The following is a 12,899-nucleotide window of genomic DNA, read 5'->3' as shown; positions in this document are numbered from 1 at the left end:
CCAATGCCCCGAAGGACCAACAACCTTTTAAAGCTAGGAGAGTTCCTCCTGCCTTGTGCTACAAGTGCAAGACCCAGGAGTAGGAACCATTTGAATGATATCTACAAGAAAATAAATTTCTCCTTTATTTCCATTAAGCAATGTGAGGCCAACACAATCAGGGATTTGTTATTGCTTCTTTTTTCAGAACAAAATGTTTAAGTTCCAGTTTTGGAATTCACATCACAAAGTGTACAGTTAACTAGGCCTTAAAGAAAATAATTTTAAAATTTTCCTGTTTATTTTCTGAACGTGAACTGTTTCTTTATCTGCAGTATTCAAAAAGCATTTTTTTTTTCAGTTTTCCCAGATGATGTGTTGTACTGGGATATTGATGTCAGATTTCCTCAGTCATGTTTATCCTAGCAAACAACACACTCTAACAAGTCTGAGACAGCAATACAGTGCATTAGAATCTGGTGTATTGCTAGCAAGCAGAACAAAAGGAGATGCAATTCTCTTCCCTCTTAAAAACAAAAGCACCTCACTGTCTGTACTGAGTTAATAACAATAATATTGTCATGAAAAAATCCTTATACACTATTAATTTTTCAAATACAATTTAACCAGTTGTTTTGCCAATGGGATAATTTCAAAACAGTCTGGTATTCATGATGTGGAAAATATTGTGCATCCACAGAGAATGTTTTCTCAGTTATATGGGTAGTATAATTTACTGACCTCCTGATCTTTCACAATCTTTGTAGACTTCTTATAATAATATAGCAATAACATAGATACACAGTAGAAAGAGACTGCATTGACATCAAAATGACATAGCTGATAGCATTTGTTCTCACCTCTTGGTTGACAGAATACAGCAGTGACACTAATACAATGGTCATCCAAAAATGTTACATGTTGATTTGGCGGGTATTATTTTGTTAACTGCTCCTTTCATACAGAAATTTAGTATCTAGTATACTAAATGTAATACATTCCTAGTGATTAATTTATTTTCAATTAAACTACCTCAGATGTTAAAATATTCAAAGCCAATTACTGCAAATCAACATATTGAGTTAAATATTGAGAGAAGAGTCATTTGGGGACACCAAGGGAGTATTACTAAAAGTAATGGAATAGATAAAGGAAAGTGTAGGATGTTTAACAAGGAAAATGTCCAAACAGATGTATTAGAACTAGAGCTGATTGGATAATGAAAAATCGTATTTGCAAAGATATTTATGAATAAATTGGATGATCTGGCTCCAAGAAAAATAGTGGCACAGATTATTCATTATTCATAAATGTTTGAATTAATACAATTTGTTTGTTGCACCAAAGGGTCCCAGTCAGAGATCAAAGTCTATTGTGCTGTACAAACATGCAGTTCACAGCTGAGAATCACAAGCAGAGATAGGCATCTCCTTGCAACCTAGACTTGGACATCTATCTTTATGAGAGAAGTGGGACGTAGGACACATCCCTTTTGTCAGCAACTTTCAATGGCAAGTTTACATGGCTTCCTGTCTATTGTGCTGGCTTATATGAATCACAATACTGGGTACCTGTTTCTCTTTGGGAATCATAGTGATTTTCTGGGCATGTAAAAGTTAGATGCTATTATTCTCAGGGTCACAACATCTAACTTCTTTTGTGCAGCTAGTCCCTACCCAAAAGATATTGTAAATTTGTGATAATAATAACATGCAACAGGTGGATGAAACAAAACAGGTAGAAGTCAGGAGGAGAAAGAGGTAAGAATAATAAAGCAATTGATATACTAGCTGTGTGCATAATGTAACTTGTCACCTACCTACGCAATCAACTGGCAATGATCTGTATTCCTTTCAGCAGAAGAGGCTATTAAGGGGGGATATGGCACAGCATAAGATTGTTGCTTTACATATTTTTTTCTGGGCATTTGCATTGTGCACTTGGGGATGTTTGCTAGGTATGGCTGAAAATGTGTTTGTGAATCCTAAAAGTCTGCAGGAATTTTATCCTGAATGATTAATCTGAAAACATGTATCAAAAGTGCAGTATTCTTGATTGATTGTCTTGTTTTAAAAGTTTCCGTCATCTAGTCCGTGAATAGTCATATCTATGCAGCGTGGGTGGTTATTCACCTAAACAAGAAGGATGGTCTTGTAGTTAGGACAATAGCCTGGGGCTTAGGAGACACAAGTTCCGTTCCCTACTCCACTACAGGCTGCCTTACAAGTCAGTTAGGCCCAGATTCTGACAGGTAGTTTAGCTCTTAACTTTCATGGAAATCAATAGGAGTTAGGCACATAAATATCTTTGAAGATCTGAGCCTTAGAGTCTCTCTGCATCTGTACCCTTTTCTGTGCCCTCTTCTAGGAACAAATAGCTTTTGTTAAATGTAATTATTTCAGGGACTTTGCATGTCTATGCTAACCCTCCAATAAAGAGATTGTGAGGTCACAGTACATTAAAGTTTTTGAGAGGCTCAGATACTACAGTTACACATAAATAACAAAGATAGATAGAATCGCAACCCGTGAATAACAAATAATGAATAGTTGAAATGAACAGCCCATGGGCTGAAAATTGTTTGTCCATTCTATTCAGCGAATGTAACAATGATTATGTTGTAGACGAAGTTCACTCACAAACAGAGGAAAAGATTAAATTTGCAGTTAAAATATTTTCAACAAATGATTCTACCAGTTTGTATCTGGACCTGCACATTCCTACCAACATCATCCTTTGGGAGTGCACCAAGGACAGCATTATCTTGGCAGGATCATCCTTACCAGAGGCTCTTGTCAGCCGACCTACTCTCTCCCACCACCCTCAGGGAATGCTTCAGGATCAGTGGCCTCTGGCAGGAGACGACTCTGAGCCCTGAAAGACCTACTTGCTTCCCAGTGCAATTACTGTAAATCAATTGTTAAAATACAAAGAGTGAATCTGGAAGAAGCTGACCATTTGAGATTTTAACCCTTTAGAGTGTAACCCCACTTACCCCCCCAAAAAAATTATGAATCACATCCTTAGCATTATAGTTTGTCAGTTTGTTCATTACAATGTTCTGTTTTCAGAAGTTTATTATAGAAAAGAAAATATCTCTCCGCTTCATATTATGTTAAAAACAACTGTGTTTTAGCAGAATAATAATAATAAACTGTGTAGGTAGACAGTCTGTGCTTTCATTGTCCTAATGTCCCTTCTGAAATCCTTGGGTTTGGAAACTTTAAAGCAGAGAGATGCAGTAAGTCTATTATGAATTGTCAGGCATAGCAGTCTGTTCTTCCCAGACACACGTATGTAAATCCTATCAGTAGTAATGGGAGTTACGCATGCACATTACATGGAGAATTGAAAGTCTTTAACAAGTAATCATCTGATCATAATTTAACCATGAAGTACATGAGGCTTACTGTGGCAGTGACACAGATTAATGCAGTTCATTTTTCTCGGGTTGTAGACTGTCCTGCTGCCAAAATGCCTACAGGGCATGAGATCAAACTGTACCTGACCTGGCACCAAACTGACAGAGCAGTCTGGTAATTATTATCTACATCTGGATTTTATGTGTCAGGGAATATCTATAGAGACACATGTAATATACCTTGGGATTGAAGACATTGACCTACCAAGTCAGCCATAAAGCCATCATTAAGATTAATGCAGTGTGCCTACAAAGACTTAAATAGAATGGAGCAGGATGGTTTATTATTCAAGGCTTGTACCTCTCCCACACATTCCCATTGTGCTGAAGAAGCTATTAAGAAATAGCATGTGATTCCAATCATCCGAATGATTCAGAATAAACTATAAATAAATGCATTGATTTTATAAAGTTAATGATTATTTAACTGTACTGACATCTATTTTGCCAATTGATTCAATAAAGTGAACAAAATCAATCTTGTCTGATATTCTGTGTATCATTTTTCATTTTCTTTCACTAATCATCTTACACTTTCCAAACAAGAATTGCCAATTTTGTTTTGACTTATGGTATGATTTTGCAAAGGCTACTGCACATGCTTAAGTTTAAGTACCTGAACATTTCCATTGAGTTCAATGGGACTACCCATGTGCTTAAAGTTAAGTGTTTGCAGAACTGGGGCCTTAATTTGTATAACTGATAGTTATAACCAAGTACAGTATGTTGTTATTATAGAACACACACAGTAACATACGTACTTGCATACGACCCGCAAAGCTCACTCCTAATAGACATAGCTGCATCCTACAGAGTGCAGTAGCAATGTGTGATATCCTAAATATGCCATCTTTCAGTCTTTGAATTTTCAGGTAGTTCCTGTTCTCAGGGAGAACAACACTGGGACTAAGTATTACGCTGATACTTTTCTGTGTAGTGCTCTCATTATTCACCCTTTATTTAGCCTGTATTCACCAACGCTTACCACAATTGGATTTAGTTGAACAATTTACTTGTAAAAGGATTGTGGATTAATGTCAAACATTCATCAGAAATACACTGTCCAAAGTGAGCAACAGGAGCATATGCATATGCTCTCCAGTTCTGAAAGCATTTACACCTTTCATATGCATTTACTCTTTTATGTACCTGACATAGAATAAAGTACTATCCTGCATCAGTCACTTAAAAATTACAATTAATTTTATTTATCAGATGATTGATCAGTAGATTACAGATAACTTCTGATACAGTAGACATAGTTAGAAAGCTACCTTTTGCCTTTTTTACTGGAAAGTAAAATATTACTAGTGATTACTCCTATTATAAGTGGAGGGAATAGATACTCATACCAGTAACATCATCTATGCATGATATTTACAAATGGGAATCTGAAATAATGAGGACAAGGAGGAAGAGCATACAGAATGAGTGAATTCAACTGCTGAGTTTCTCTTTAACTATTAAAAAACAATACTAATGAAGAAAAGGATCATGTCCTATACATGACATTTTTTTAGTGTTGCCCCTGTCTGCTCTGTTTCCATTGAGTTACTGTTTGTATTTAGAATTCTTCTGAATAAGCCATTTTCAATAATCTCACCCAGACTTGAAGACCATAAATAGATTATTATCAAGTTCCCTCTTTTGAGTGCTGAGACCAATTTTCCTTACTCGGGCAGGTGAAGATTTAGAATGTGTTCCAGGCCACATTACCATGGCTGTATATTACACCATGACTTTGGTAACAAAACAAATCAAAAAGACACTTTCCCTATGAAATATCTACCCAAGCCCATCTGTCACTTCAGTGTGAACTTTTTCAATGGCTTTTTACATGTCCAGACTTCTGAAATATGGAGTATAGGGAAATGACCTGAATTTTAATGGTTTTAATCTATTAGCTAGTATTATTAAATGATTGCAATTTTATTGTAAAATGAAATATATGTTGTATACAGTAATGTGACTTTTCTATAAAATCATATTTATGTTCAGACAAAGTCATGACATATCCAGCATTAGCCATGGCAAACCAGCATCATTGGTCATGACCCAGAATTATGAAGTGATGCAAAATTCAGAGTACTAAAAAGCAGCGAACTTTAACCTTCATTTATGGAGAGATGAAGTAACAGAGAAACCCTACTAGAAAGCGTCTCTGGAAACTCCCATTCTAATCTGTCATAATCCATATTGATAGAAGTAAAAATTCAGCCAAAAGCTACATGCACAAATAGAACTATGTTTCTAGATAATGTTAGAAGCAAAGCCGGCACCAAAATCAGGTATCAAAACACACACAACAAAGAAAACTGAATGGGACCCCAGATTGATCTAGTCTCTATGTCTGTCTGTAATTGTGTAGTGGGAAACTTTAAATGGAGGGAACAGCTGCTATTAGACAAGCATTCATATTTGTATTAAGGAAACATAATATTGGAGTAAATTAAAAGGACATAACTATTTCAAACTCAGCAGGCACCAGCTTTGAAAACCTTGGGATGCCTTCTACCAAGGTCCGTGGCCCTCAGAAGGGTGGTAATTCAGACCTTTCCCTAAAAGCTGGTTTCCCAGTGACAATTGAATCTGAGTTCAATTGAATCTTTCTCAGAATATCTTTATGGTAGTTAGCCCTTTAAATCTGGGGAAGACAAGTAACTGCAGTGACCATATTGCATCTACTGAATACAAGCTCAGTTGGGAAATATTCATCTGGGAAATGAATATTCATACTTTCTATTATGTTCTCCCTGGCTTTTTCTTAGTCTAATCTACTATCTAATAATAATGTCCAGTTCTTTTATAGAGTTTTCATCAGTAGATCGCAAAGGGCTGTACAAAGGGAAGTATCGTTATCTTCATTTTACTGATGGGGAAAATGAGACATGGTGAGGTGAAGTGACCTGTCCAGTAGACCAATGGCAGAGTTGAGAATAGTATCCAGGTCTCCTGAATCTCTGTCCAGTGCTCTGTTCACTAGGCCATGCGGACTCTAACCAGATCTAATTTTATCCAAGCAATTGTACTGTATTCAATATCGGACTCTTGAAGTGTTTTGTAAAAGAACTGAAAAACAAAAGCCACATTTTCCCCCGCCTTTCTACTTTGATTTCGTCTCTGATCCCCCATCCATGTTCTTTATTCTTTACAACTGAACAGTTACTTTGTGTGAGAGAAGAGAATTCGCTGTCAGGACGGTAGCTGCAGTCACTCCCAATTTAGTAAAAACATTAGCTTTTAACATTGAAGAAATGCAAAATACCTGGCAGCAATCACTTATTGATTTCAGAGTGAGGGTGGATAGCCTTTGGGAGCAGCTTGAGGGTAGAGAACAGCTGGTGCCTACAGTGCAGGGCTCAAACATTACTGGGGAGAAATGCTTGCAGTCATTAGAAAATCAAGTTATGATCTGGGGAAAAAGGCTGAAGATAATGAAAAGAGTAATAGACACAACAAGATAAGGATAATTTGGCTGCCTGAGGGAACAGAAAGCCAAGACCTTGTGGAGTTCTTTATCTTGCTACAAATACTTGAAATTCAGGAAAAGGGGACAGATTCAAAATAGAAAGCATAGGTTCCAGCATTTTGCCATGGGTCGCATGTGCCTGAGATCAATAATTGTTGAACTGTGTTAACTACAGAGACAGACCGTTGCAGAAATTAAAATTAAAAATATTAAATATTAAAGGATAAATATTTCCATATTTCAAGATTTTTCTCCGCATCTGCAGCACCTCTAAGCTTTCCCTGTGATACCTACACAAAACTGTAATATGATCTTTCACATTCAATTCAACTTTCCCTAAAACACAGACATAAAAGATTAGACTCTCTCAACCTCATCCTCCTGACAGAGCTAAAGAAGAAATCCTAGTGTGCTACAGTGATGTTCATATTAGAGATATATGGACATGTGGCCTTCTACTGAAAGCCAATGATGCTATCTCTGACTCAGTTCTTTGGTGGTAATCATGCAATACAAGTCTTTCAAGATCTGAAAGAGGTAGGGCAGCATAAATTACAGGTGCCTCAATGATATCATTTATATGTGATGCCTTCAATGATTGTTTCTTTCTGATGAAGAATACTTTGTCATGTCAAAGTAGGTAAAATTCCGTAAATTAACTCAAGCGGAGATGTCCACTTTGCATGGCATGGAGGATTTTATCTTTAGTTTGAGTCAGACATGAGTGTCATGAGCTTTTACAGAGTGATTTAAAGTGGGTATGTTAAGGTGTACAGTGTCTACTGAGTGTAACGCAATGGCACACAATCTTTATTCAGCCAAATAGCTACTTTGTTTTTTTAATATAGTCCCACATAGGTAGAACATATTTAGTCTACATTTTCAACTGTGGCTAGTGATTTGGGGTCCCTCAATTTTTGGGTGCTCCTGTTGAGACCTATATATAAATATATTTGGAAAAATATAAAGTATTTGGATTTCCATACACATTAAATGAGCATTAAAGAATGATTTTTTGGATTTTTTTAAAGCTACAGAACTTCAAGAAATTAAAAATAGATGAAGATATTTGCTTTGTGACTCATGTTGTAAGTTTTTAGAATATTAAACATTTATTTTGGTGGCTAGAGGTTTCACAATTGTTTACTTAGATCTAATTGATGCATCCTTAATAAAGTATCTTAAGTTTAGTGATTATATACATATAATTATACAACAGTAAGTGCATAATTAATCAAAACATATAAACTTTGATAAAGATAAATCATTTACTGTCTGTGTTTCCTGATACTGTAGGTTATTATCCCCCTTTTCTGTTGATTTTCTCTCTTTGTAAATATGAAAAATGAAACTTGCATAATTAGTTCCGAGGATCAGGTGAAGATTAAGAACTATTGGTTTGTTTATGAAAACTGACATATCTTCTTTTATGGTATATATTTCTTTTTACTGCAGATCTAATGCATTTGAAGTGCTGGCACTCGATGGAGTTAGTACTGGGATACTTCAGTTTTATACAGCCCAGGAGAGTGCAGATTGGCTGAGAGCATTATCAACCAACATCAGTGATTTGACACTTCAAAATGTACGTTACTTTCTGCATATTTTCCTGCCTTTGCTATATCTAAATTATTTTTATTTTTCCAAGAATAGTATAATAATTTGTATATAAGGTACAATATGTAAAACAAAAGAGTGAGGGGGGAAGAAAAGAAATTACAATAGCATAACACTTTACCTTGAAGTATCCAAGAAAATGCAACCTTATTACATCATAGAGAGCTATAGAACCTCAAGATGACTTTATTACTTTCAAAATTTTTGTAGGGCCCCATCAGCAGAGTCTTTCCATTGAGTTCATTCAGATTTGGATGCGGCTCAAATGTATTCTTTTTAAATTCTTGCAGTTAAATTATGCTTGGAATCTGGTTTCAGAAGTTTGCATTACTTATTTTTGAAGTATGTGAAGGGAAACTTTGTAACTAAAGCAGTGTATTTAGGGCTGATTTATATGCAGTTCTTGTACTGCTATAATGAATTTAGAAACTGATATAGTTAAAACATTTCAATCCCCTAGTTGGGTCACAGTTGTACGAGTATAAAGGTACTTGTATCAGAATTAAGATATTGCTGTAAATATAAAAGTAATGTTTGTTGCTGCAAATATGTGTACAAATAATCTATGAAGGAACAGGAAATAATTATTTGAATACTGAGTTATGTAAAACAAAGTACAGTTGGGATGTAATGAAAATTCCAGAATGAAAACTCAAAGTCCAATAAGGAAAGTCATAAAGTACAATATTACAAATATATCACAATCTTAATGAACTGGTGGGAATTAATGATAAAAAAAAATTAGGCAGGCTCCATATACCCTTGAAGATCTACCCAGGAACCCTTTTAATCTTCCTCTGTAAACAGCACAGATATAAGTCTTCAGTTTGTTTCATAAATCATAATGCTACCAATACAAATATTCTTAAATCATGCTTCATACCCTGGGTTAATAGTTATTTAGCTTTTAAGTGTGTGTGGTTCTGGTTTTGTATACATTTTAAATATACTGCTTAATTCAAACTATTTAATGTGTTTATTCAAACATATGACCAGAATTAAAACTGTACAAAACTGTTCATAGATTGATTAAGATTTATTATTTATACTACAGTAGTGTGCAGAGCCCCAGGACAGGGATTGTGACCCTGCAATGCTAGTGCTGTACAGACAGAAAGTAAAAAGACCATCCCTATCCCAAACAGTATATAATCTTGGTTTATAAACAAAATGCAACATGTGGGTGAAACAAATAGCTTAGGGGAGCGACAGGGTGAAGTAACACATGAAACCAGAATTATTTGACATTAAGCAACAGTCACAATTTCTTTGACAAATCTGCTCTTTTTCCTGTTCAACTTATTCATGAACAGACTTTGCGTATCACATTTTTTTCTTATTCAAAATTATCTGAAGAGTGTTTCAAACAAACAAAAAAAAAAAAAAAAAGGAACTAATGACTTAAGTGGTCTCTGTAAATATTTACTCTCCATTTTTAAAACCATATAATGGATAATCTAAATAATACACTATAATTTCTGTTTGATGATTCCATGACCTCAGCCTTACACGCAAGCATTCCTTAAAAGCATCCCTTTTCCTGTTCATGAGTTTTTATGAATGTTCATAATTCTCTGGTATATCAATTGTGTGAATAATAAAATCAGGTTTTTCAAAATGTCTTTGAGAACACACATACATTCATGTATATGCTAGTTTTTGCCATATTTTTGCTTTCCACAAACATTCTTGCACATAAAAGCTTGCTCACCAACCCTGTTCTTGCCCAGTTTATGTATCAGATAGTGAATCTGCAAGCAGGCATCTACTTTGTAATAGGGCCTGACTTTTGCTCATAGCCTGACTCTTGCTAACTTTGCTTTAGATCAGCAGGGCCTGACATTACACCAGGCCCCTTATACCAGGCCTCAGATCTCAGGCTCTCTCTCTTTCTACTGCACAGGTAACAAAATATCTCATCTGACGTTCATGTACATTCCCATTCCTCTTTGGAAAGGATATGATCAAATTCCCTTAAAAGGCAACATCAGACTTGCAGTCTAGGGGAACATCTCAACAAGCCTGTAAATTAAGCATTGCTCTGTTTGAAATTGTCTTTGCTGGTCATCAGCACATAAGTGTAGTGAGAGAGAGTTCAATCAAAAAAGACTTATTTACGCTGATGCCAGGAGACAATACTAATATCGGCAATGTTAGCATTGGTCTCTCAATCTGGAACTTCTGTTAGTGGCAGAGCAGTGATGTACCTCATGGAAACATTTTCTGCAAAGTCAGGCTGTCAGGGGACGTGGAGTGGTAATGTTACCTTTGAGTATAGAGGAAGTTGGGCGCTGTCCAGCCACAGGAAAGTACCAGGAAGGGTTAGTGTATTTGGAGAGGAGTGTTACCTACCAGTGGATGTGTCTGAATTGTTTTGATGTTAGTGTGGAGACAGTTACTTCTGAGGAGAAGGATGGAGGCGAGGGGCATGAGAGAGGAACAAAAGGGTTGTGTTGGGGAAGAACAGGATATGGAGGAGAAGAACGTGCAAGGACTCTTTTGGCACTAATTACTGCATCCTCCATAATGAGTTCCATGCCGAAAGCCTGCTAAGAACTATCATCTTTACCAACAGAAGACATGCTGCCTTTTTCCTGAAGAATTCCCCTCCCCATCCCATTTCCTGTGTTCTTTTGCTTTCCCCACTATCCTGTCCACCAGCATAGCACTCTGTGCTTCATCCCCTTCCCTTCTGCCCCACACCCTGGATATTTAGGTTTGGAAGAAGAAGGAAATGGAGGAGAACAGAGCTGCTCTGATCTCTCCCCTGCTCAAAGCACCCCCCCCCCCCCCGGGGAGAAAGATGCACTGCTCTGGTATCTCTTCAGTACTCTGTTCCCCAATGAAGCTTGTAGTGGCTAAGGGGAGAGATGGACCAGGTGCCAACAGACAGGGGAACTGAGACTAGCAGCATAGGAAGCAGCCTGATCTGCTTCTACTTCTCTCCGTGGATAGTCAAAGGGTCTCCGTAGGTTGAGTTGACAGCACTGAGCTGGAGAGTTTTTGGGAATAGATCTGTGGAATAGATCCGAATTCTTTCTCCATAATATACATTAAATCCATCTATTAAATCAGTTGAGATATTTTTGTTAACTCTTCTCACAGCTTTTAATTGCTATTATCCCAAACACAGCACAGAGCATCAGGATGAGGTTAATATAGGCAGCATATCTGGCAACATCTATAGTTAAGGTTACCTGTGTGTTTCCACTGTAGAGGCTCATTTTCAAGTACTTACACTTTTGTCAGAATTGTACCGCTTTTACCTAAATTTAGTATTTCTTTTTTTTTTTTTTTTACATTAAATCAAAAAATAAATGAACACTCTTCAAGAGTGTAAGAAATGAAAAAAAGTCATTTGTTCTGATTTCAAAAACATTGTTTTTGTACCTTTTTATTTTAAACAGCTTTAAAGCTTCAGTACAGGATTAAAGAAATTTAAAATTTGCCCTCAAAATAGCGACATAATTCCTAGAGCATAGACGTATCATAGGTAAACGCTGGATTTGAGTTGAATGAATTATAAGAGTTTAAAAATTGTATTTTATGCCTGTATATTGGATGATATTAAGTGATAACATGACATATCCCCAAAATTCCACTGACAGTTTATACGTACGTGTATATAGGCTAAGGTGAAATGCCCACTGAATAGATAACATCTCGTGTTTCCAATACATATGCACAAGTTTGCCTAACAAAGCAGAGTGACATTTCAGGTTTAATAGGCAGAGAATTATGGAATATGATCTATGAAAGTGCATATGAATGGATACAGGAGCCAAGAAGTCTTGCTTTCCTACACGCAACTAGGTGGATCAAGGTAGGCTCTTGAAGAAATCCTGACTACTTTTATAACCAATAAAAAATTGCACTTGGAATAAAGCAAAGGTTCCTGCCTCATGCCCCCTTATACACTACAAAGCGTTCTGTTGCTGTCTAGCAAGTAGTAGCACATGGGAGTAGACACTTAGAGGCTTCCCCATCCCTATCCTCTCTACTCCCCCAAAACTGAAAGATTGCATTAATAAATAAAGGAAACACTGAGTTGGAACAGAAGATCCTGTATCTCATTTTATTAAAATGGACAAATTTAGTCAAATTACTCATTAAAGCAATATTCAACACCTATTATTTTATTGTATTTTAACTCTAATGCCCACCCCATCGCCAATAAAAATGTGTACATCCCCATAGAACATGATGGAATTTCTTTGCTTCTTCATTTTCTTTTTATAAACATAAATTCCATACAGAAAAACTATATTAAAAATAAAGGTTGCAAAAGGAAGCCTTCAGAAGTCAGAAAGTGACAAAATTAAGGTTGTATGTGCAACCCTGAGCTTCCACCTATGTGAATGCATTACAATACAGTAAGTATATGATCACTTACTATTTTTCTTCAGGTTCCCT

General features: G+C 36.2%; 1 protein-coding gene across 1 annotated transcript in view; it reads left to right on the top strand.

The window, feature by feature from the left end:
* The window catches only part of SNTG2 (syntrophin gamma 2), a 429,181-nt gene that overhangs the window by 310,970 nt on the left and 105,312 nt on the right, over window positions 1–12,899 (top strand). Inside the window, exon 10 of the mRNA XM_067544886.1 lies at window positions 8,325–8,454. Coding sequence (XP_067400987.1) covers window positions 8,325–8,454 — 130 coding nt within the window. The remainder of the gene's footprint in view (window positions 1–8,324; window positions 8,455–12,899) is intronic.

Source organism: Emydura macquarii, unplaced genomic scaffold (genome assembly GCF_026122565.2).
Source record: "Emydura macquarii macquarii isolate MOO-44397 ecotype Brisbane River unplaced genomic scaffold, CSIRO-AGI_Emac_v2 contig_1027, whole genome shotgun sequence".
In the NCBI taxonomy this organism is placed as follows: Eukaryota; Metazoa; Chordata; order Testudines; family Chelidae; genus Emydura; species Emydura macquarii.
This window is presented reverse-complemented; position numbering and strand designations above follow the sequence as displayed.